The sequence below is a fragment of the Nannobrachium achirus genome (assembly GCF_963921795.1).
Source record: "Nannobrachium achirus genome assembly, chromosome: 23".
In the NCBI taxonomy this organism is placed as follows: domain Eukaryota; kingdom Metazoa; phylum Chordata; class Actinopteri; order Myctophiformes; family Myctophidae; genus Nannobrachium; species Nannobrachium achirus.
In genome coordinates, this window is record NC_137830.1 from 35415875 (window position 1) to 35438647 (window position 22773).

At 43.4% G+C, this 22773-nt stretch overlaps 1 protein-coding gene across 2 annotated transcripts in view; it reads right to left on the reverse strand.

Annotated features, from left to right (window-relative positions):
• scube1 (signal peptide, CUB domain, EGF-like 1) overlaps positions 1–22773 on the reverse strand; it is a gene marked incomplete at its 3' end in the record, with an annotated part of 208444 nt that overhangs the window by 76611 nt on the left and 109060 nt on the right. Inside the window, exons 5-7 of one of the 2 annotated variants that reach the window (XM_080754593.1) lie at positions 20036–20161; positions 12446–12562; positions 2138–2227 (exon numbers count right to left, since the gene is read on the reverse strand). In XM_080754593.1, the coding sequence (XP_080610719.1) occupies positions 2138–2227; positions 12446–12562; positions 20036–20161 (333 nt within the window). The remainder of the gene's footprint in view (positions 1–2137; positions 2228–12445; positions 12563–20035; positions 20162–22773) is intronic. The other variant, XM_080754594.1, reaches the window with a different exon arrangement.

Genomic DNA, 22773 nt, shown 5'->3' on the forward strand with positions numbered 1-22773 from the left:
GGCATGTTGTCAAAACGGTTTGAGGAACCCCGAGCAGCAGCACCTGACCTTGCCCATTTAGTCTTTGGAGGTTTGGAGCAACTGGGATAGCAGAGGCTACTGAAGGCTAATTTATGCTTTCAACTGAAAATAGAGAATACCTTGTTTTCACTGTTCGACAACTCATAAATTAGCCTTCAGTCTAATGAGAAGAACTCATAATGGGTAAGGCCGTGTTCACACGTAGCATTTTCGTAGTGGAGAAAAGCACTGCCTGGAGTGCATTCTGTGCCCATATAAATAATAAAGAAAGCCAGACCCTTTCAGTTCTGCAGATATTAATTGTGGTCCTATAGCAACATGATTCATAACCAAGAGGTACACATTACACTTTGCCTTTTTTTTTTTTTTTTTACAATTAACCATGGTGAGGAAGAGACTAGCTTTACTAACAGACAACAAAGAGGGGAGGAGTGCTTCTGGTTTTAGGAAATCAATCACCTCCTGAGCACTGAGCAGTAATCTTGCATAGTCAGACGATCAAAGATCTCCACCAATTGATATTGATACGTCTGGTGACATCTAAATTCAATGAATGTGCTAAAAGTGGGTGGAAACATTTCAGAATTAAAAATATATATATTTTTAAACTGATCCAATGTAAAGACATTAGGGAGGTCTTTCCCATTGGGACCAAGGGGTAAACCCCCTTTGCTTTGCTGTTCCAATTAATGGCCCAGCAGATGTCGCTATTTTCACCTTCTACCGTTATCAAAACATTATAATCTCAGTCAATAAGGTTTTGGGTAGACTTTATACTTGATTTTATTACGGTAGTAAACCTTTTCATGAACACTTAATGTTTTCAATCACTAGCTTAAAGTCTTTTTTAAATCATCATGATATGTGTTTAGAAATTTTGGTCCCATTAATTAAAAAATTAATGATAAAGTAGGAATGTTTTTAGGGCTTCCATTGGTTCTACCGAGTGAAGACCCGATATCGCTGCGTTTGCTGCCAATAGCATTCATTTCCGACCACATATAAACAAATGGCGGATTTGAAATCGCTGAGAAACAGGCTTCGAAATGGCTCTGTAAACCAATGGCTTAACTCTGTCCATATTCTTTTACGGCCTATTAGGCTATATGCATATACGCCATTTTGTTCTACTTCCGGGCCTCTTTCGACTTCCTTCACAGGTGTTACTGATGATACTAATTAAGGCTCTGTTTGATTTATTGTACAGTGGTTCTTTAATTTCAAGGACCCCCATAACTCTATACAAATGGAATCAAATGGACCATTGCGGGTCCATTTGCTTCCATTTGTACACTCTCAGAGTTACACACTTGTATGGAGACATTTGGAACCCACTCAAGGACACTTTGAGACCCACTGGTGTAGCAGAGTGTCTCCAGTGAGCCAACATGCACAATATCAGCACCCTGACTCTGTTTGACCAGAATGGAACAGAGCCTTCATTAGTATCATTGGTAACACCTGTGAAGGAAGTCGAAAGAGGCCCGGAAGTAGAACAAAATGGCATACTGTATATGCATATAGCCTATTGTTTTCAAAGCAGTGGCCGTAGGGTCATTTTTGCTGCTGTTGAAGCCCATTGAACATTGAACTTTGATTTCCCCATGTATCAGTATAGGCGCATGCGGTTATCTCTGATCGCCTGGCTATGCAAGACTACCAGAGCAGCATTTTCATTATCACATTCAGCTTTTCTCCTCTTTCAAAAAAAAAAAAGAAAGAAAGAAAAGCAGTCGAGTGCTCTGCAATGCATTCCTAGGGCCTTGTGGCTGGGAAAGGCAGTTGGCAAAAAACGCTATGTGTGAACACACGCCATAAGGTTCGGGAGGAAAGGGATTTATTTTTTTCTCCTTTGTCACCACGTTAGCTACAGTTCCAACAACACGGTGACCTTGGGAAAGTAGACACGACAGCGGGGCACCAAATTAAAAAAAAAGTACAAAAAATAAAAGTAAATAAAATAAAAATTAATATAAAGGCAGAGTAGAGAAGGAGGTAGGAGGAGGAGGACGAGGAGAAACGGAGTAGAGTCGGGTAAGGGGTAAGGCGGGGGAGTGTGGAGGGGTACAAGCACAAGCGCCATGGCAACACATAGAAAGAGGAAGAAAAGAGTTACCCATAAGTAGCCGCCGTTTCACCCGCTTGTCCACATCAGCTACTGACGTGGCATTGAACTCAGAGCTCTCAATTGCAGCCTCATCTTTCTCTAAAAACAACAACAACAAGGGGACAAACAGTGAGCAGCAGGTTAATGAGGAAAGCCCAAATGACCCGACCTTCAGCCCCTCTTGGCGTTTGAGCAAAAAAAAAAAAAAAAAGAAACTCAAGAAAAAAACCCAAAACAAAGCCAAGAAGCAAGAAAGCAATGAAAAAAGAAGCTAAAATCCCGGTTAGAGTGTTAATAAATACCCCCCCCCCCCAAAAAAAAAACAAAAACTAAATGGTGAAGAAAAAAGAATCCCCAGAGCACAAATTAATAACTAAGTAAAATGTATCAAGTATCAATCTTTAGCTTTTCAAAATAAAAGCAGCTGGCTGGGAAGTTGGGGTCGGGGATGGAGTGTGAGGGTTTTTTGGGGAGAACGGTTGAACAACAAACAATCAAAAAAGAAATAAAGTTAAAAAAAAAAAGAAAAAGAAAAGAAAAAGGCAATGACAATTTAGGGGGTGAGGGGAACATGGGGATGGGGGGGGGTTGGGGAGCGGGGGGGGGGGGGGGTAACGATGGGTGGGACTGTTTCCGATGCTGACGCTGCCATTTGCTGCCGATTCAGTCTTCCATATCAAACAGCAATGATACCCTCTCACATTCAGACGGAGCGGGAAGGGAAGGGGGGTTGAGGTGGGGCTGTCACGATTATGACATTTTACATGACGATTAATTGTCACTCAAATAATTGCGATAAACGATTGAATTGTGTTTCTGTCGTTGACAAGTACATTCCTGTTTGGCTTGTAGGCTTTGAAGTTGCACATGGCAGATATGACGCAAAACCTATATACAAAGAAATTACTTACATATCTGACAACTTTATACTTGAAAAAGAACATTGATCGTGGAAATAGCAGACCTACAAGCTCACAACGCGGCGCGATGCGACGCGTTGTGAGCTTGTAGGTCTGCTATTTCCACTATCTTTGAAAATGTTTGAAAATATGAAAATGTTTCAATATGTAAACGATTATGACGATTATGACAAAATAATTGCGATTATATCAAATAATTGCGATTATATCAAAGTAATTGCGATCAGACGATTACGTAATAATTGTGACAGCCCTAGGGTGAGGTGAGGGTTGGGTGGGGGGGGGGGGGCTCAGAAGCAAGGTAAGAAGAGGACGAGAATGAACACTCAACAGTAGCAATGAGAAGAAGAACGGGTGACGAGAGAGTGACAAAGAGAGACACAGAGAGAGAGAGAGAGCATGAGGGAAACTAGTCCCATCGTGGCTTTCAATGGGAGAAGTTGATGAGGGAAGAGAGGGGGGGGGGGGGTTGGGGTGCACAGATTGAAGAAACAAGGGTCGGGCGAGGGGAAGGGGAAGGGGGGGGGGGGGGCAGGCGTGCACAGAAGAAGCAGCAGGTAGTCTGGGGTAGTCTGCGCTGGTTGCCTGTTTGTCTATGGAACACATCATCTCTCGACTGGCTTTAAACAGTCAACGCTGGAAAACACTTTTCCCAAGCTGGGCAGGGTGGGGGGCGGGAGGGGGGAGGAGGGGAGCAGGGGTTGTGGAGAGAGAGAGAGAGAAAGAGAGAGAGAGAGAGGGAGAGGGAGAGAGAGGGAGCCGAGGGGTTGAATTAGAGGGAGAGGATTAAATGAGTAGTTCACCCCCAAAATGACTTTTTTTCTTCTTTTTTTTTATTACTCACGCCATGGAGATTTGAGTTCAATGATATATATTTTTTTATTTATCGCATTCCTAAGACAAAAAGATTATAGGAAATTTACTCCCATTGATTCCGGATGGGGACCCAAATGCATTCGGGTCAATGGGGGTACATTTATTGTAATCAAATTATTATACTAGGAATGCGACAAATAACAAAAAAACATTATTGAACTGAAAACTCCATGGCATGAGTAATCTATAGAGGGTGTGTGCATGCATAAAGTGAATGGGAAAGTGAGTGGCAAAGTGAGTTTAACCTCGGTTAACGTTGCTTAATGCAATTAGATATGACTTTTCTGTTTGGATTTATGGGCTGTCAAGGCCAGAATGTCGTTTTTCGCCCTCAGTAGGCGTTCCCGCATAACTTACGGCTATGATGATGATATCATGCTCATACCCTCTATTGAAAAAAAAAATGTCATTTTGGGGGTGAACAACTCCTTTAAGATGAAGGAGGGGACGATTTGTGTGGAGAGGATTTCCTGTACGGCAGGGGTGGGCAACTTTGATGATGGCGAGGGCCACTATATTTCCTCCTTCACTCCAGAGGGCCACATTGCATATTGCTACGTCCTACTTTGTCACTTTCTAGTATCTCATACAAAAGAAGCAAAAATAGCCGATCTACAAGCTCAAAACGCATCGCGCTACGATGCGTTTTGAGCTTGTAGATCGGCTATTTTTGCTTCTTTTGAATTGGAATCCTGAATAATTTTGTGTTATTTGTTTTAATTGGAATCCTGAAATGTAACATTTTGATTTAATTTCAAACGCATTTAGTTATATACTCATGTTCACTTTATGAACCTAAATACAAATACCTACATTGGACATAAAATAAATACATTTTAATACTACTATACTAGTCATTAAGCTACTAATATAGACAGAATTAAAGCAGGTCATGTTTGGAATTGTAACAGCTGAAATCAATAATATATCAGTATTCCAGTATGAACCTGCGGGCCGCATAGAGTGAAGGTTGGGGGCGCATGTGGCCCCCGGGCCGCCAGTTGCCCATGTATGCTGTACGGTTAAAGATGGCATGCACGAGGACAGAGGTAATCGGGGTGTCTGGGGTGGATAAGAGGTGATGCCTGCGTGGGGGGGGGAGGTGGTGGAGGGAGGGGCTGATCGACCCGCTCAGCTTTGGGACGAGAGGGAGAGAGAGAGAGAGGGAAACAGGGAGAGAGAGAGAGAGAGAGGGAGGGACAGACTGTCTTTCCCTGGACCACTGAGTGATTAGGCTCTGAATGAGCACGTCTCGGTGAATGGGGTCTGGTGCCACTCTATGGGCACTATGGGACCGGGTAACGTCTTTGATGTACACACTCAGTCCTATGGAATGGGGGGGGGGGGGGGGGGTCGGTGGGTTTGGGGATGGGGACGTAAGGGGGTAATTAATGCCCATTCCGTCACCCCGGCCCGGGCCTGGGACCCACTACTCTGCTTTCTCTCTCCTCTCTTGATGGACAGAGTGGAGCACTGGCTAAAGTGCACTCAGGGATGAATGGAGGCTTTCTGGACCCTCGGCTAACTGTTGGGAATGGGTTTGTGCGAAAACGTATGGCTGTGTGGCTTTATGTGTGTGTGTGTGTGTGTGTGTGTGTGTGTGTGTGTGTGTGTGTGTGTGTGTGTGTGTGTGTGTGTGTGCGTGCGTGCGTGCGTGCGTGTGTGCGTGAGTGAGTGCGTGCGTGCGTGCGTGTGCGAGTGTTTGTGCAAAAAAAGAAAAGAGAAAAAAACGCTTGTGTGTAGGACTGTAGGTAATGTCTGCTTGATTAAGTGTGTGTGCACGCAAGCGTGTGTGTGTGTGTGTGTGTGTGTGTGTGTGTGTGTGTGTGTGTGTGTGTGTGTGTGTGTGTGTGTGTGTGTGTGTGTGCGTGCGTGCGTGCGTGCGTGCGTGCGTGCGTGCGTGCGTGCGTGCGTGCTGGTCATGTAAGAGATGAGTCCAGGCCAGGCCTACAGAACTAGGCAGTTCCTGGTCCCCTTTACAAGAGGCCCACGGAGAGGGGAGTGTTTGGAGTACCAAACCTACAAAAGGACAGCATCAATGGAGGGGACAGTTAATCCAATAGCACACTACAGCTAATAGGGGAATGGGACCAGCTAGAGTGCACTGGCAGGATAACACCACAGCTACCGCTAATAAATGATAATAATAATAATAGCGCTGCTGCTGCTACTAATAATAATAAATATACTGCAATTCAAAAGGAAACAAATAAAATAAGAAAATAATCAAGAAAAAAAAAGAGAACGAAATATACAAAATCAACAAAGGAAATCGTACAAGTGCAGAGCAGATTTTTCTCGCATGCAGACAAACAGGCAGACAGAACCGAACAAAACGAAACGGAACAGAACAGAATAGAAGGGCAGTAGGTTAGTGGAACGCTGAGAATGGACAGACAGACAGACAGACGGACAGACAGACGGATGGATAAACGATAGACAACACATACTGTATGCATGGATGAAGGGGAGGCAATAGGCATGCGGTTGGGTGGGGGGGTCATGACCTCCCCCCCCCCCCCCCCCCTCCTCCTGGCCCAAGAGGGGAAGTTGGGTAGTATAGCAGTATATGGAGGTCAGTTACAGCAGTTCTCAGTGGTTCTCAACCTGTGGGTCGGGACCACCAGGAGGGGTCCCCAAATTATTTTGAGGGGGTCCCCAGATGATTATAGCCTAATAATGTGCAACGTTGTTTTCTCACTCAACAGTAAACAAACCAATACAAAGTGTGAGTGTATAGAGGTTGCATGCACATTGACAATTTAAGGACTTTTTAATTTAAGTGGCAAATTAAACAAAATGTTCAAATATTAGAGGCAGAAATTGTGAAAATAGCCGATCTACAAGCTTGTAGATCGGCTATTTTCACAATAGAAGAACCGTGTTATGCAAAATGTAATGCCTCAACTCTTAGAGCTCGTCAGGGTGGTGGTGGGGGGGGTCCCCAGTTAAAATATGATTATTTTGGGGGGGTCGCGGCCTGAAAAGGTTGAGAACCACTGAGTTACAGAACGTGGGGTCAGAGATTTTTTTTTTTTTTTAAGAGTTGGTGGGGGTTGGGGTGGGGGGGAGGGGGGTTGATAATGTCGAAAGAGGAGGAAGAGGAGAGGAAGCTGTTTTTTGTGCGTCAACGAGAGCTATACACGAGATCAGGCTGCAATTGAGATGTCCGCTCTACAACAGAGTCCCGCCCCCCCCCACCCGCCCCCCCGGCCCGCTTTTGAAGTCTTTCTCTCTTTCTGCACGTATGTCGTGGTGGTGGAGGGGTTTCAACCCTCCCTAACCCACCGAGGAGTTTCCTCCAACGGATTCTCTTTTTTTGAACAACGGATGCTCAAGACAAGACAGGCAATCAGTTACTATCACCAGGAAAAGGAGGAGAAAAAAAAAGCAGGAGGAGACGGGAGGAGGAGAAGGTAGGAGGAGGAGCAGGAGAGGAGCGTAGGGACAGCAGAGCTACACAAAAGAGGGGGGAAGGGAGGGGGGGAGGAGGAGAGAGAGAGGGGATCATAGTCAAAGGTAGGCCCAACAGAGCGGCGGGACACTTGGACCACTGATAGAGGCGGCCCGCCAACAGTGAGGGGGGAGAGAGAGACATAGAGAGAGAGAGAGAGAGAGAGAGAGAGAGAGAGAGAGAGAGAGAGAGAGAGAGGACATGAGACACAGGGAGAGAGCGAGGGAAGGAGGGTTCCCGCTAGGGCTGTCACGATTATGACATTTTACATGACGATTAATTGTCACTCAAATAATAAGCGATTAACGATTTAATTGTGTTTTTCGTCGTTGACAATTACATTTCTGTTTGGCTTTTAGGCTTTGAAGTTGCACATGGCAGATATGACACATAACCTAAATATACAAAGAAATTACTGACATATTTGACAACTTTATACTTAAAAAAATAACATTTATAGTGGAAATAGCCGATCTACAAGCTAACAACGCGTTTTGAGCTTGCAGATCTGCTATTTCCACAATTTTTTACTTTAAAAAAAATATATGAACATTTTTCAACATGGAAACGATTATGACGATTATGTCAAATAATCGCGATTATGTAAAATAATCGCGATTAGGCGATTATTATGTAATAATTGTGACAGCCCTAGTTCCCGCTTTTGTTCTCTCTTTATGCTGCTTATTCCTCTTCATCGCGGCAGTCCTCGACACTGCTGCTGCTGCTGCTGCCGTGCCAGAGTCTTCTCGGGTCGGCTGCAAATCAAAAGGTTATGTGTGTGTGTGCTGCTGTTCAGAGCGCCGTAGCAACACTCCGCTTAAGGGGGGAGAGAGCGAGAGAGGAGAGAGAGAGAGAGAGAGAGAGAGAGAGAGAGAGAGAGAGAGAGAGAAATACAGAGAGACAGAGAGAGAGAGGAGTAGTCGGATAGAGAGGGAGAGAGATGGAGAGAGACAAACAGACAGACATAGACACAGAGATGGAGAGGCAGAGGAAGAGGTGGAGAGAGAGAGAGAGAGATAGATATGGAGAGACAGGGAGAGAGAGAGAGAGAGAGAGAGAGAGAGAGAGAGAGAGAGAGAGAGAGAGAGAGAGAGAGAGAACTAAATAATGAGAGAGAAAGATTCAGATAGAGAGGTGTTTCCAGTGTTCTAACACAGTGGGAATAACAGCAGATAGATATAGAGACATATACTGTAGATAGTGTGTGTGTGTGCGTGTGCGTGTGTGTGTGCGTGTGCGTGTGCGCGTGTGTGCCTGTGTGTGTGTGTGTGTGTGTGTGTGTGTGTGTGTGTGTGTGTGCCCGCGTGCGAGCGAGAGGGCGCGAGAGTGTATGTGTGTGATCAGTAAGTGTCATCGATAGAACCATTGTCAGAAAAAACAAAAGCCCTGTAGGTTTGGTGTGTTTGCAATGTACTGTTATTCGGTCCTTTCATAGTGTTCCTTATAGATTAACAGTGAGGAACGCGATGAGGAGCCCCCCACTGACACACAGCCAGCACCCTGCACAGAAACTCTCACAGGGGTGTCACAAGGGGGGGGGAGTGGGACTGAGTTAATAGGGCCCAAGGTGGAGGGGCCTTCATTATTTTATACTTTAGCTATTGAAAATAAAGCCGTCTCTGAGAACCTTCTCTGAACTCCAAAACAGAGGGCTGGAAGAAAAAAAAACGGCACAGAGAAAAACATTAAAATCACGAAGCTCCAAGCCAAATATGGGAGCGGGAAGGAAGGAGGCAAAGGAAAAATAGCCGTGAAAAAAAAAAAAATCCACTTACCTGGAACGGCTAATTTGTCTTCTGAAAAATTAGATTAGAAAAATAGTGGGATGAAAAATAATCATTTCCCTTAAGATGAGGAAGGGCCAGGATGCGTGGGCAGGGCGCAGGGGTGGGGGGGGGGGGGACTGAGTTGCTAGGGCCCAAGGTGGAGGGGCCTGGAATTATTTTATACTTTAGCTATTGAAAAATAGCAGATATACAAGCTCACAGCGTGCTTGTAGATCTGCTATTTTTTTTAAGGCGTGAAAATGTGTGCAAATCTTTGAATATATGTATTTTTAAGAGAAAATTCGTAACTCCAATTTTGCTTCGGGGGGGGGGGGGGGGGGGGGGGGGTCCCTGGAACTAAATATTGCGAGATGGGGGTCCGTTGCCAAATACATATCATTTTGGGGGTCCTTCACACCGAGTGCCGCGCTGTGAGCTTGTATATCTGCTGTTTTTCAATAGTTAAAGCACAAACACCAACATTCATGGGGGCCCCCACAGTGAATCCTTGTACCCAGGGCCAGAATTTGGTGCGACACCCCTGGCAGGGCGTGTAGAAAAATGTCTCATTTGGAGGAGAAGCTTGTGTCTGATGGGGCTGGCTGTGGTTTCTGAGTGGACAAGGGCTGATGTTGGAGGCAAAACGGAGATGATGGATATGTTTTCAGAACGGGAGACGTGTCAGTCATCATTTCCACCGGCCCACTGGTCTCTCTACTAGTGCCTCAACCGATTACTGCTCATTCCACAGCCCTGACATAGTATTACTGTGCTGTTACACGTGCTGGCTAAATGTAATTATGTGTGAGAGAGGGAGAGATTATGTTTGTTTATGGAGGAGACAGGGACAGAGCCCAGAGACGTGCTAAGCAGCCATGCTTTCCTATGTGTCGGACTTAAAAAGAGACTGGAAAAACATGTCCCCTATGAACCATTTTCATCCTGCCGTTCGGTGCATAAGTAGGGAATGGGGCTTTACTCCAGGTGAAGGAGTTTAAGTATCTTGGGGTCTTGTTCACGAATGAGAGAAAGGGGAAGACGGAGAAGGAGATCAGCCGGAGAATCGGAGCAGCAGGAGCGGTTTTGCAGTCGCTAAATCGCACTGTGGTGAAGAAAAAAGAGTTGAGCCGGAAGGCAAAGCTCTCTGTCTACCGAGCAATCTTCGTTCCTACTCTCACCTATGGTCATGAAGTGTGGGTCATGACCGAAAGTATAAGGTCGCGGGTGCAAGCGGCCGAAATGGGTTTCCTCAGACGGGTGGCTGGTATCTCCCTTAGAGATAGGGTGAGAAGTTCAATCACCCGAGAGAGACTTGGAGTAGAACCGCTGCTCCTACACTTGGAAAGGAGTCAGCTTAGGTGGTTAGGGCATCTAGTACGGATGCCCCCCGAGCGCCTTCCTAGGAAGATCCTCGATGCACGTCCCACTGGGAGGACACCCCAGGGCAGACCAAAGACCAGATGGAGGGATTATATCTCCAAACTGGCTTGGGAAAGCCTCGGTATACTCCCTGAGGGAGTGGAGGAAGTTGCTCAGTATAAGGAAATCTGGAGGTCTCAGTTGGAACTGTTACCCCCGCGACCCGATTCCGGATAAGCGGTTGAAGATGGATGGATGGATGGATCATTCTAGGTGAAGTTCTTCGAAAATGTTGACCACAGTACAATATTAATTTACATGCTTGCGCACGACAAGCATAATTATGTCTTTTATAACTTTAACCCATTTACACTTCATATCGACCATATTCACAGAACGGCAATAAGGCTGTATAGAGGGTATGCGCGAGCATAAAGTGAATGGTAAATCGAGTGGCAAATCGATTGGCAAAGTGAGCGGCAAAGTGAGTTTAACGTTGTTTAAAGTCGTTTAATGCAATCAGATAGGACTTTTCTGTTTGGAAAAGTCCAAACCGGCCTGGACGGCCGGTCCAGGCCGGCCATTAGGAAAAAAAAAAAAAAAAAAATGTCGGCCTTCGTTCCATTTTGGGGGCTGGGGGCCCAGCACGTCCCTGCCAGTGTCCCAGCTGATGTCATTCCATCACATTTTTGTATCCCTCTGTCTGTGTGTCCGTCTGTATCTGTGTCTCCGTCTCTCTCTCTCTCTCTCTCTCTCTCTCTCTCTCTCTCTCTCTCTCCCTATCCCTCTCTCTCCGTGTGAGTGGCAGCCTGCTTCTTTTGTTGCATGTGTTAGAATTATTGAATGCTTTAACTATTGAAAAATAACAGATCTACAAGCTTACTGTGAGCTTGTAGATCTGCTATTTTCTTGAAGTTGTGAAAATGTGTGCAAATCTTTGAATATATGTATTTTTTAAAGCGAACGTTTGTAACTAAAGTTTTGCTTCTGGGTGGTCCCTGGAACTAGATATTTTGAGATGGGGCTCCGTGGCCAAATACATATCAGTTTGGGGGTCCTTCACATGAAAAGGTTTGAGAACCACTGACACAGTAGTCTCTCAAGAACAGACTAACTGAGCTCCAGCTAAGTGAAAAGGACCTTTTCTTTGACGATGGCTATAGCCAGATTGCTGACATAGAAACATAGGGTTTTTAAAAAAAACCTTAGAAGGATTCAAAAGACACTTATAGAATCGGGTCAAAATTCTAATTTTCACGATTTTTCATAAGTAGCAGATCTACAAGCTCGCAGCGCGGCACTCTGTGCCACGCTGTGAGCTTGTAGATCTGCTCAATTGTTAAAGCATAAAATAATGATACACAATAATGTGTACCCGTTCTGAATGGGTTTAAACTATCTGGTGCTGGGGGAGAACAGAGATGGTGTCTCCACCCGACGGCACCATATCAACCCCTCCCGAACACACACCCCTCTCTTTTTCTCTAAAATCAATACTGGGACTCCCAACGCAGAGGTTAGGCTTGGACCGCTGTTCTCATGTATGAGAGCTATAGTGTGTGTGTGCAGACGTGCACGCGCACGCGCGGGCGTGTGTTTGTGTGCATACTGTATGTGTGAGTGATGTACATGTGACATTAGGCAAGGTTGTAGAGTGTGCATTTGCGTGTGATTCCATTTCTGCTCGATGACTGACACACAAGAGACACACACACATGAGAAAAGTGTGTGTGTGTGTGTGTGTGTGTGTGTGTGTGTGTGTGTGTGTGTGTGTGTGTGTGTGTGTGTGTGTGTGTGTGAGTGTGTGTGTGAGTGTGTGTGTGTGTGTGTGTGTGTGTGTGTGTGTGTGTGTGTGTGTGTGTGTGTGTGTGTGTGTGTGTGTGTCTGTGTCTGTGTGTGTGTTCGTGTGTCACTGTAAGCCGGCACGGCTGTCACTCACCGATGCAGGTCTTGCTGTCAGAGTGCAGAGCGTATTTCTGGTGACAGCCACACACCGGCCCAAGATCTGTGTCATCGCATGTGTGCTGGCAACCGCCGTTTCCATAGTTACACGTCACTGGGGCAACACACAAAGTGACGGTGAGGAGCGTGATCCAAAGAGACACACACACACACAAGCACGCACAGACGCGCGCGCACATACCATAAGGAACGCAGTGTTTTTAAAAGGCAAGGAAGTGGACTCTCTCTCCTAATTCATTGTCAGCAACTACTTGATCAAAAGGCAGTTGGCCCTAGTATAACAGAGGCAAGGGTCGCTAGGGAGACAAATTACTATTCGGCTAAATAGATTTGTGATAATAATGTGATCATTTGTGTTATCAGCCGGAGAACACACAGGTACCGTTGTTCCCTATTGAGCTTGGCACATTTCCTGGGGCAAGCTCTCCAGATCACACAAGTCACACAGTCATTTTTTCACTCTCAAAAAGCGCCTGCAATGTAGTCCATTTGAAACTACATTGCAGACAGTACACATCATGGGCTGATCACTGCTTGCCCTCCTGTGAATTGTTTTATTTTTATTTGTGTTTATTTTCTGTTTATTTCATTGCTGAGTGAGGTCAGCAGACAAAGTGACGTGAGTGAGATGAAAAAACCTGGGTGAAATGTGCCAATCTCAACGGGAAACAACGGTAGCTGGAGGTTCGGCTCGCTACATGGCCCTCACATCTACAGTAGATCACACCTACATTGCATTGCCGATCCGACCGAAATGCCCATTTATGGAGATCTCTGTATCAGTCATTCCATGTCCCCTTTATGCCCATATATGGACATCCCCGATGTCATCAATATATGCCCATATATAAGGGCATGTGACAGGGTTATGTCTGAGTCATAGTGAGAGGCCGCTAGTGAGCCTCTTTATGGTTATGTGACATGTCTGAGCCATGGGTACGCCTGCCGGTCCTCCCATTAGCCAAATTTAACATAGGATATGGACATGCACAAATCAGCTTTGTTAAAGTGTGTTAAAGCAACGCGGGTTCGAGTTCTGATCCCGATGGTCGTTGCTGCATGTCACTCCCGTCTCTCTTTCCTTGTTTCTGTCTATATACTGTAGCTTATTTTTTTATATATAGGGTTTTTTATATACAACACAGTACACACACATTCACTCACTTTCACACACACATACAAACAAACACCACCTGCACATGATTGTTTAGAACAATAATAATAATAAGGGTAATACGGGTAATAATAATAATAATAAAGAAAAAAAGATAATAATAATACTAAAAAAGAAAACAAGAATGTACAAAAATTCAAATGGCATTGTTTACATCATTTCTTTTCTCTTTTTTTCTCATTTCTTTTCTTTATTTATTTTTTATTTTTTTTATTTCTTTCCCTTTCTCCTTCTTAACCATACATTGCTATTACAATCAGACACTTGTTTCCATGGCGTTCATATACACCTCCCAGAGCTGGACAAAATCGCTCTGTCTGCCCCTAACCACATAGGTCATACATGGGCAACTGGTGGCCCGAGGACCACATGCGGCCCCCACCTTCAGTCGGTGCCATATTTAAAGTGGGATGACCTCTTATATTGCCGGTTCGCCAACAAAGGGTTAAAAAAATAGTGTGCACGCTGGTGCACACATTCATGCACAGATCATGCACTATGCATGTGCATGCTTTTCACAGCTTTCAAACAAAAAAATCCGCTTGGAAATCCGTTCAGGCATTCAGGAGAAAGGAGCCCTTATGTTTTCTTCAAATGTAAACAAACATGGCTGCCATGTTTGAAAGATGGGGTTGGTATGGGGGTTAAACATGCAATTTCGCGATCGCGATCATGCCTAGTACACTGTTGGAGGTCCAACATTTTTTTTTTCAAAAACATTTTTTTAGTTTTTTTTTTTTTTTTTATTATTATTTTTTTTTTAAAAGACGTTCAGAAGACGTCTGGCAGGGAGGTCCATAGTGAAAAAGACATTTTAAAGACGTTTTTATCATAGAAACGTCTTTTTTGGCAGGGTATGAGTTAATGCGGCCCGCAGGTTAATACCGGAATACTGATATTATTATTGATTTCAGCTGTTACAATTCCAAACATGACCTGCTTTAATTCCGTCAGTCTATATACTAAAATGTATTTTATGTCCATTGTATTTGTATTTAGGTTCATAAAGTTAACATGAGTATATAACTAAATGCGTTTGAAATTTAATCAAAATGTTACATTTCAGGATTCCAATTAAAAAATAAAAAAATAAATATTCAGGATTCCAATTCAAAAGAAGCAAAAATAGCCGATCTACAAGCTCAAAAAAAATAGCCGATCTACAAGCTCAAAAAAATAGCCGATCTACAAGCTCAAAAAAATAGCCGATCTACAAGCTCAAAACGCATCGCGTAGATCTGCTATTTTTGCTTCTTTTGTATGAGATACTAGAATGACAAAGTAGGACTTAATTGGCAATATGCAATGTGGCCTTCTGGAGCTAAGGTGGAATAGTGGCCCTTGCCATAATCAAAGTTGCCCACCCCTGACATAGGTTAACCTCTCCAGCCCAATAGAGTTCATGAGTTCCCGATGCCACATCCTCAACGTTGGGGCATCAACACCTTTCCAGCATAATGCCACAACTCTTCTAGCTTGGAGAAGACCAAAGGCTAAGATTTTAGCTAGTTTCGCTGATTGTGTAAAGTTCCTTGGATGGATTCCGAGTATACAGAGTCTAGCACTTAGTGGAACTGTGATTTTAAAGATTCCTGACAGTGATTTTAAAGATTCCTGACAGACACTTTATGACTTCATACCAAAATATTTGCATCTTAGGACTGAAATAAGGTACCTTTCTCAATATATATACTGTAGCTTCAATCAATAAAAGGCAAAAAGACAAAAAATATATCTTAAAAAAATATATGTGAGAGGGAGCGAGAGCCTATTTCACCCATGCAATGTCTCAACTAGGGGTGTAACAATATAGTAACTGTATCGAAATATTGTTTTTAACTTCAAAAATCGAAGTATATCGAAATGAAAACAGCTCAAATCGAATCGTATCGTTTTATTTTGTATCGTATCGAATCGGCAGTGCAAAGAATCGATTGTATCGATACTACCTACTTGTGCATTGTATCTAGCATTTTTAAGAAGAAAATATTAAAAGGAGGGGTTCAATTACTTTTCCTTTCCATATAGCTACGCTGGTCTATCAATAAATGTGTGTAATCTCTGGGTTCATGTCAAGGTGCAGGTTTGTCAATAAACAATGTTCATGTGTTTGGAAGATAATCACTGTGTTTACTTATTTATATCCCTTAAAAACCTGCATTATCCACACCTTTCACACAGATTTAATTTCTTTGCTAAATAGTTACTATATTGATTTTACATCATTAAATCGAATCGTATCGTATCACCATGAATTAACCAATATCGTCCATGTATCGTACCGTCAACCATGTATCGTGATATGTATCGAATCGCTTTTAAAATGTATCGTTACACCCCTAGTCTCAACCAATGCTGGGTACCGAAACCTGTACACACTGATCAGCAGCACACTGCCAGCACAATAACCACAGACAATGCTGGACAAGCTGATAATGCGGCCGCAATTTCTGCTTGTATAATATAACAGACACAAGGGCCCTCGGGGGACATTCCTAGTGTAATATAACAGAGACAAGGGCCCTCGGGGGACGTTTCTAATGTGGGGTAATAAAGAAGCAAAGTCATGGCTGACTGGAAGCAAGCGCTCCCACTGTTACTCTGCTCTGCACTGACAGGTGGAATGACTTCAGCAGACACACACAGAGAGAGAGAGAGAGAGAGAGAGAGAGAGAGAGAGAGAGAGAGAGAGAGAGAGAGAGAGAGAGAGAGAGAGAGCTGGAACCAGGGGCGTCAATTGGGTATGGCAGGGTTATGCAGCTGCCAGGGGGGGAAATAAAAGCTACTTTTAAATATAAATCCATGAATGTCTCTTTGTCTATCTGCGCTGGTTATTATGTTGTTAAATTACAGTAAAATAACTACAAATGCAGAATTTAACATAATGGTCACTTTAACATAAGGTATTATAATTATATTCTCCACACTTGTATTCTCCCCATCTTGACAACATGGTATACTCCCAGGTTCCGCAGGTCAACTGCACAGGTGCAATGCATTATTGTTAATTGTGGCACGTTTACTAACATGCTAAGTTTAGCTGCACTTGAACAACCGTTCCAGGCTGCCATATCCAGCCCAAGAAACCGTAGAAACCTGTGTAAAAAACTGACAAAAGTATATATATATTTTTAGACATTGTGAAAATAGCCGATCTACATGCTCACAACGCCTCGCAACATGAGGCGTTGTGAGCATGTACTTTTGTACTTTTGTACTTTTACTTTTGGTACTTTGAGTACATTTTGATGCCAACACTTCCATACTTTTTAAGGGTGTCGGAAAAAATCGATATGAATCGATTATCGGTTTCAACACGAGCGATACGGCCGTATCGATGCGCGTTTACCCGGATCGGTCCAAATCGCGGCCGTATCGGTCGATGTATCGATCCTAAAGTAATTAATCGGATTAATCGGATTTTAGCATTAAATAATTAACCTGCTGTGAAATTCTGAACTTACTTACTCATCGTTTACTGTTACAAATCATTACTTCAAAAGTGAGCGCTCTGCAAGCACAGTCAGTGCTGCACAGTGCAACGGAAAGAAAAAAAGGAAAAGCTGCCTCCTGCTCTGTCCTCCAAATAGAGCTGTGTTTCTGCGTACTGCAGTCACTGTCCTGCGGGAAGCCGCAGATCTACAAGCCCACTGGGTGTTGCATGTGGATGGGTTGTAAACTTATAGATCTGCTACTTCCGATGCAGCGTGTATGACGCTCGCATGTGCGACACACAGCGACTTGTAAACAAACCATCAACGTGTTAGTTGAGTTCCATCACTATGGATTCATTATTCCAGTGGAGAAACGCAAGTTTGGATTTTATAAGAATGCGACCTGAATGCGACAGTAATGGATTGGATTATAACACTTTTCCCAGTAGAACCCGGTTCTACTATAACCATCAGAAGTCCCCGCGCTTGTCGACAGCAAAGGTAATAATCACAGCATCAGCTTTTATGGCAAAGGGCTACTATAGAGTATTGGTTTTCAAAGTGGGGTCCGGGGACCCCCAAGGGTCCTTGAGGGAGTTCTAGGGGGTCCTCGGCGAAATGATAGGAACCAAATGGACCCTTGGGTATGTGTAACTCAGAGGAGTGTACAAATGGAACCAAATGGACCCTAATGAACCCTTGGGTATGTGTAACTCAATGGAGTGTACAAATGGAACCAAATGGACCCTTTCCATTTGGTTCCATTTAAACTTAAGATAAGAGCCTGATCCATATGTCAAAATGGAGGACCTTGACATTGATCTTTTTAGAACTACTGCAGTAGAGCCATAATATAACAAGTAGACATGATGTGTGCCAGACTTCAAATGTTGCACTTATAGCCTACTTTATACTGCTGTTGTTACTGTTGTAAAGTGGGTCTCTTTGAAATGATCTTATTGACTGAATAACAGCAGGCTCTTTTACTAGTTTTATTTGGTGATCTGATCTGTGGCATTGCTGAGGATTGATCTGATCTGTGGCATTGGTGAGGATGTATTTTAGTTTTTCAGTGTTATTATAGCAGCTTTGCAAAGTACAATTATTGCACTGTACTGAAGCCTGAAGGGCCAGGCCTTTTGTGTGTTTGTTTTATATTTCTCCACCTGACCAACTGTAACTGCTAAAGTGAAGTTCTTAGAAATGGGTGTGTGAGACAGATTTTCAAACCATGTCAGTAGGCTTTGTAGTTTACATTAATTATTTTTTGTATCTACATGTCTGTGTCTATTTTATGATTTGTCATCCATCTTTCTTTACAATTTTCTGTTATTCCATGGTCTTTTATGAGATATCCATTATTTGAAGGTCAGCAATGCTACTTTATAGATTATAGCTTCTTAATTGAATGGAAAATTAATGTTTCATTAAACTTATGTATCAGATCACACCGTATCGCATCGAATCGCATCGAATCGTATCGAATCGAATCGAATCGCATAAAATTCCACAAAATCGAAATCGTATCGAAATCGTATCGAAATTGCACCGTATCGAATTGTATCGAATCGGTCTGTATGTAAGCCGTATCGTTTCCGAATCGAATCGTTAGCCCATGTATCGGATACGTATCGAATCGCCTTGTAGGGGATGGATACACACCCCTAATACTTTTACTGAAGTATATTTTGAATTCCAGACTTTTACTTGTAACAGAGTATTTTTTACATTGCAGTATACTATTGATACTTTTACTTAAGTAAAATATGTGAGTACATTTTCCACCACTGAAGGAAAGGAGAGGAGAGGAAGACACATTACAGCAGCTTTGCAGAGGATTTCACAAGCTTTCACTCTCACCTTCAGAGGAGAACAAAATAATGTGTTGTCAAGTGCGATCAAAAGTTATGGCTGCACTCGTGCGTGAAGAGTGCAAAATGGAGATGATGAAGAGCTGAGCTTTTTCTTTTTATTATGGAATCCATCAGTCAGTACAGCCTGGAATTCCGATGTTATCGCCCGCCCTCAAATTTCATATAAAAGCCCACTGGAACTTTGATCATAGTTGCTACTACATTTATGGGAAATGGTTCTTTTCAACCGCATCTCTGAGCGCAGTAACTTACAGTAATTCTGTAATAACACAGATGTGCATCCATCCCTCCCACTGCCATATCTATATCGGAGTTACCAGACGAAAGAGTAATCTGTGATTTCAAAGCTTACTGGCGATACAATAGCAATAGCAAGACATCAATGTCGAAGAATATTCTTGATTGCGACCGAAGGTCGCAGTATACCATGAGAAATGTCGTAGCTTGTCTCCGTCTGTGTCAGTCCTACAGTCAGTACACATTTTTACAGTCTATTGGTCACCTTGTCACTGTGACATCACTCTGACATCATGCTCTGATGTCACTGTGATGTCAGGGGAACCACTCTTTAACAGAATGGGTTTGCTGCTCTGACATCACGCTCTGGCTTCATGTCCCTTTTATGCCCATATATTTAATGCCCATCTATAGTCGACAATGTGATGTCAGAACATGCCCATATAATGGCATTCCCAGATCACACTTGCAAAGTAATTACATCCTTGTCTGTTTTATGCCCATATATGGAGATCCCTGTCCCAGTGTCATCAATATTAAGGGCATATCTGGGAATGCCCATATGGACATGTTCTGACATGGCCATATGGGCATTCCCAGATCACACTTGCAAATTAATTATGTCCTTGTCCGTTCTATGCCCATATATGGAGAGCCCCCCCCCCCCCCAAAAAAAAAAAAAAAAAAAACACTTTATGGAGTGGGTATACGTGTGTGTGTGTGTGTGTGTGTGTGTGTGTGTGTGTGTGTGTGTGTGTGTGTGTGTGTGAGTGTGTGTGTGTGTGTGTGTGTGTGTGTTCTGGGAAAGGTTGAGCGTGGGCAACACTGAGGTCAGTTGTGGTACCTACATGTACATTCTTTCTGGTTCTTGGCCAACTCGAACCCCGGACGGCACTCGCACGACACGCCTCCCTTGGGAGCCTCCCTGCAAATGTGGGCACAGCCGTGGTCTTTGTTCATGCAGTTCATCCCATCTGCACTCATGAGAGAGAGAGAGAGAGAGAGAGAGAGAGAGAGAGAGAGAGAGAGAGAGAGAGAGAGAGAGAGAGAAGCGGGGGATATAAGAGAAAAACTGTAAATATGCGTTGCATGTCCAAGGTACATTTTCCTGGTTGTTGTTAAATAAGTTATTGGACATCACTTTCATCTACACAGTAAAACCCTTATGTTAACTGAACTCTGAGAGTGTACAGATGTCATTGAATATGGTTACATTTGTACACACTTAACTCATTGAATGCCCTTTTCAAGATGGCCGCCAAGTACCAGGATGCCACGTTCCTAAATTTCTAGTGCACGGATCAATTTTTAGTGCACGGATCGTGCACGCCCATGCACCATATATGCACCATATGTGTAGTACTTTTTAACAGCTTTCAAACAAAAAAATCCGCTTGGAAATCCGTTCAGGCATTCATGAGATAGAAGCCTTCAAAGTCAGACAAAACAAACACTGCCACCTTCCTAAATTTCTAGTGCACGGATCAATTTTTAGTGCACGGATCGTGCACGCCCATGCCTAGATCATGCACCATATGTGTAGTACTTTTTAACAGCTTTCAAACAAAAAAATCCGCTTGGAAATCCGTTCAGGCATTCATGAGATACAAGCCTTCAAAGTCAGACAAAACAGCCATTTTTGACATTTTGAAAGATGTGTTTGTTATGGGGCTAAACATGCAATTTCGCAATTGCGATCATGCCTAATACATTTGAGTCATTTTTAGAATTTCTTTTATAAAAACATTTTTTGGATTTTTTTTTTTTTTTTTTTTTTCAAAATGGCTTCCAACTCGGGAAACTCGGGCTGTGGCAGCCTGGGAGTACTGTAATAACTCGTGAAACTCGTGCCTTGGCAGTCAATGAGTTAAGAGTATACATACTGTACAGTCCCATCATTTCCATTAAAAAACAACAAAAATGGCAAGAAAAAGAAGCCGGCGGAGGAGAGGTTCCCGGTTCAGACAAGCCAGGCGTTCTGTAAAACAGTGGTTCTCATACTTTTCTGGCCGCGACCCCCAAAATAATCATATTTTAACTGGGGACCCCTCCCACCCTGACGAGCACTAAGAGTTGAGTTATTACATTTTGTATAATATGGTTCTATTGTGAAAATAGCCGATCTACATGCTCACAACGCATCGTTTATTTTCATAATTTCTGCCTTCTGATATTCCACTTAAATAAATAACTCATGGGTCTGCCTCCCCAGGCTCAGGGCCTCTCCACATACTGTACACACCCATTGTAACTTCAAACTCCATTTTAACTATGATAGATTCATTGAAAACTTCCATTATTTTTTTCTGGTGACTCAAACCACCCTCCTAATACGTGAGCAGGCCGTGTTTTTTCGATAACATTTTTCTTTTATTTTTTAATAATTTTGTTTTATATTTAATTTGTCTCATTTTCCCAAAGAATTATTAAAAATAAATGAAAAGGGTTATTGAGAAAACACGGCCTGCTCACGTATTAGGAGGGTAGTATGAGTCACCAGAAAAATAATGGGTGTTTTCAATGAATATATCATGGTTAAAATGGAGTTTGAAGTTACAATGGGTTTGTATGTGGAGAGGCCCTGAGCCTGGGGGGGGGGCAGATACCATTTACATCAAATATCTAAATATTGAATGAAGTAAATTAAAAACTGTTCAGGGTGTTCATAAAAGCCTGATTAGATGATAAAGTGACCAAAAGTTTTTTTTTTTTTTACTGGGAGAAAACAATGTTGCACATTAACTATAATCATCTGGGGACCCCTCCCCCCAAAATAATTTGGGGACCCCTCTGGGGGTCCCGACCCACAGGTTGAGAACCACTGCTGTAAAACACCCATCGCTCGTTGGCAGCACCCTCCACCTGAGAAAGCTGCAGTGTACAGTACATGTTTCGGCGGCGGGAGCCCAGTGATGTGGCCACGCCACAATCACAGCTGACAGGGCTGGCTGGAGAGAGCGCAGCACAAGAGGTGACTGTGAGGCGCCTGGTAACTGAAGACCCCTGAAGGCCTCACCGCCCTCCCTGACACGGACCCCTCGCCTCCGCCGCTAACACTTCCAGACAGGAGACAGCGGAACGGCCCGAGGTTATCAGACCTCATGTTTTCCTTTCCTAATTGCTAAAAAGCTCTGCTTCGTTCTCTCTGACATCCTGCCAGAGTGTGCAGCGAGAGGGTCGCTTATACACAGGGGCGTCGCACCTAATTCTGGGCCCTGGGTACAAGGATTCACTGTGGGGCCCCTGTGCTTTAACACAGGGGCGTCAATTGGGTATGGCAGGGGTATGCAGCTGCCATACTGGGTCCAGGGAGGGGGGGATAAAAGTTACTTTTAAATATAAATCCATGAATGTCTCTTTGTCTATCTGTACTGGTTATTATATTGTTAAATTACAGTAAAATTACTACAAATGCAACATTTAACAAAATGGTCACTAAGGTATTATAATTATATTATCCACACTTGTATTCTCCCCATTTTGACATGGTATATTCTCAGGTTCCGCAGGTCTGCTGCACAGGTGCAATGCATTATTGTTAATTGTGGCACGTTTACTAACATGCCAAGTTTAGCTGCACTTGAAC